Source organism: Phalaenopsis equestris, unplaced genomic scaffold, assembly GCF_001263595.1.
Source record: "Phalaenopsis equestris unplaced genomic scaffold, ASM126359v1 Scaffold000378, whole genome shotgun sequence".
In the NCBI taxonomy this organism is placed as follows: domain Eukaryota; kingdom Viridiplantae; phylum Streptophyta; class Magnoliopsida; order Asparagales; family Orchidaceae; genus Phalaenopsis; species Phalaenopsis equestris.
In genome coordinates, this window is record NW_018164820.1 from 715,310 (window position 1) to 716,653 (window position 1,344).

The following is a 1,344-nucleotide window of genomic DNA, read 5'->3' on the forward strand; positions in this document are numbered from 1 at the left end:
GAAGCGGGGACAAGGCCGCGGTCGCACGCCGCGCCGCGCAGCAGAAGCCGAACCAAACAGCGCCTTCATGTCTAGGGTGTGTTCAGAGCAATTTTCTCACTATATTGCTTTTCATATTGCTATAATAATTCCATTTGACTTTTTTTTTTTTTGCTGTTTTTGAAGAATTTTTATGATCAATAATTACTTTTTAAAACTAAATATGCTAGTGTAGTAACTGGAAGAAAGTTCTGGTCTGGTTGTCTTTGAGAAAGCTATTCTTTATAATATTCATATCAGCTTTAGAATAATTCAATATCCCCACAAAAGTTTTGTAAATACAACTACAAGAATAAGCTATAGTTAACTCCAAATGAACCCTTAAAATGATACCCCTATTCTTAGTTATTTAATATAAAAATATTTTTTGTAAAATATTTTTTCTTGACTTAAACAGTTCACGTTTCACTGCTTTAAAGAAAATTATTTACTTGTTCTGTTTTATTTATAATTACGCTTATTTATTCTACTTGGTGATTAAATTGTTCGGTAATGTTTTTTTTTTTTATGCAGTAGACTCCGGATGGTTCTTTTCTAGATGTTATACGGAATGCTTCAGATCTGCTTTCGCCCTGCAATATAAAAATTCCCGAGGTATGTCTTCTTGTATTTGTTATCAGTAAAATTTTTATTTGCTTAGGTATCATTTGATTGTTTAAGTTGGAACTTGTGTCTGAAATTAACAAAATTTGCTAAATCCATTATTTGGTTGCATTTCATTAGATTATATTGTTGAAGGCAAAATTGCTTTATTTTTTGGGGCAAATGGGGCGTTTACATACATACCACAAAATTATTATGTATTTACATATCTAACACTTAATATTTATATGCATAGTACTCAAATCTTTAATATCACATAAAAAATACCACTATTACTTATTTTTTAAAAGTGAAATACACCTTTTCATGATGGGTTTTTCACACACAAATTTTATAGATGTAAATAGGAAATTTTGGGCGTTAGATATATAAATGCATAATAATTGTGTGGTATGTATGTAAATTTTCTTTCTTTTTTGTTGGTTGGAACATATTTCTTGTGCAAGTACACCCATTTGCTTCTTTATGAAGAAGGCATATTATTACATGGAGCTTCCATAGATGTACTGATACCGGAACAAGTTAGAAAATCAACAAAAACAAAAGCAAATTTTATTAATATTGAATTAGAGTTACAACACGACACTGTTGACCTCAATTTTCGTGAGGTCTAGTATTCCTCGTAGGAGTTAGGATCTAGCCTTAGGGGTCTTCCTGCGATTATCTTAGAACCTTAGAAGTGGTGCCCGCCTCGTTTTAGTT

General features: G+C 31.3%; 1 protein-coding gene across 2 annotated transcripts in view; it reads left to right on the forward strand.

The window, feature by feature from the left end:
- Window positions 1-1,344, forward strand: part of LOC110026546 (UTP--glucose-1-phosphate uridylyltransferase 3, chloroplastic) — an 85,220-nt gene that overhangs the window by 58,051 nt on the left and 25,825 nt on the right. Inside the window, exon 11 of one of the 2 annotated variants that reach the window (XM_020727519.1) lies at window positions 556-633. The exons of the other annotated variant lie outside the window; for it this stretch is intronic. Within the exon in view, the coding sequence (XP_020583178.1) occupies window positions 556-633 (78 nt within the window). The remainder of the gene's footprint in view (window positions 1-555; window positions 634-1,344) is intronic. 2 annotated transcript variants of the gene reach the window in all.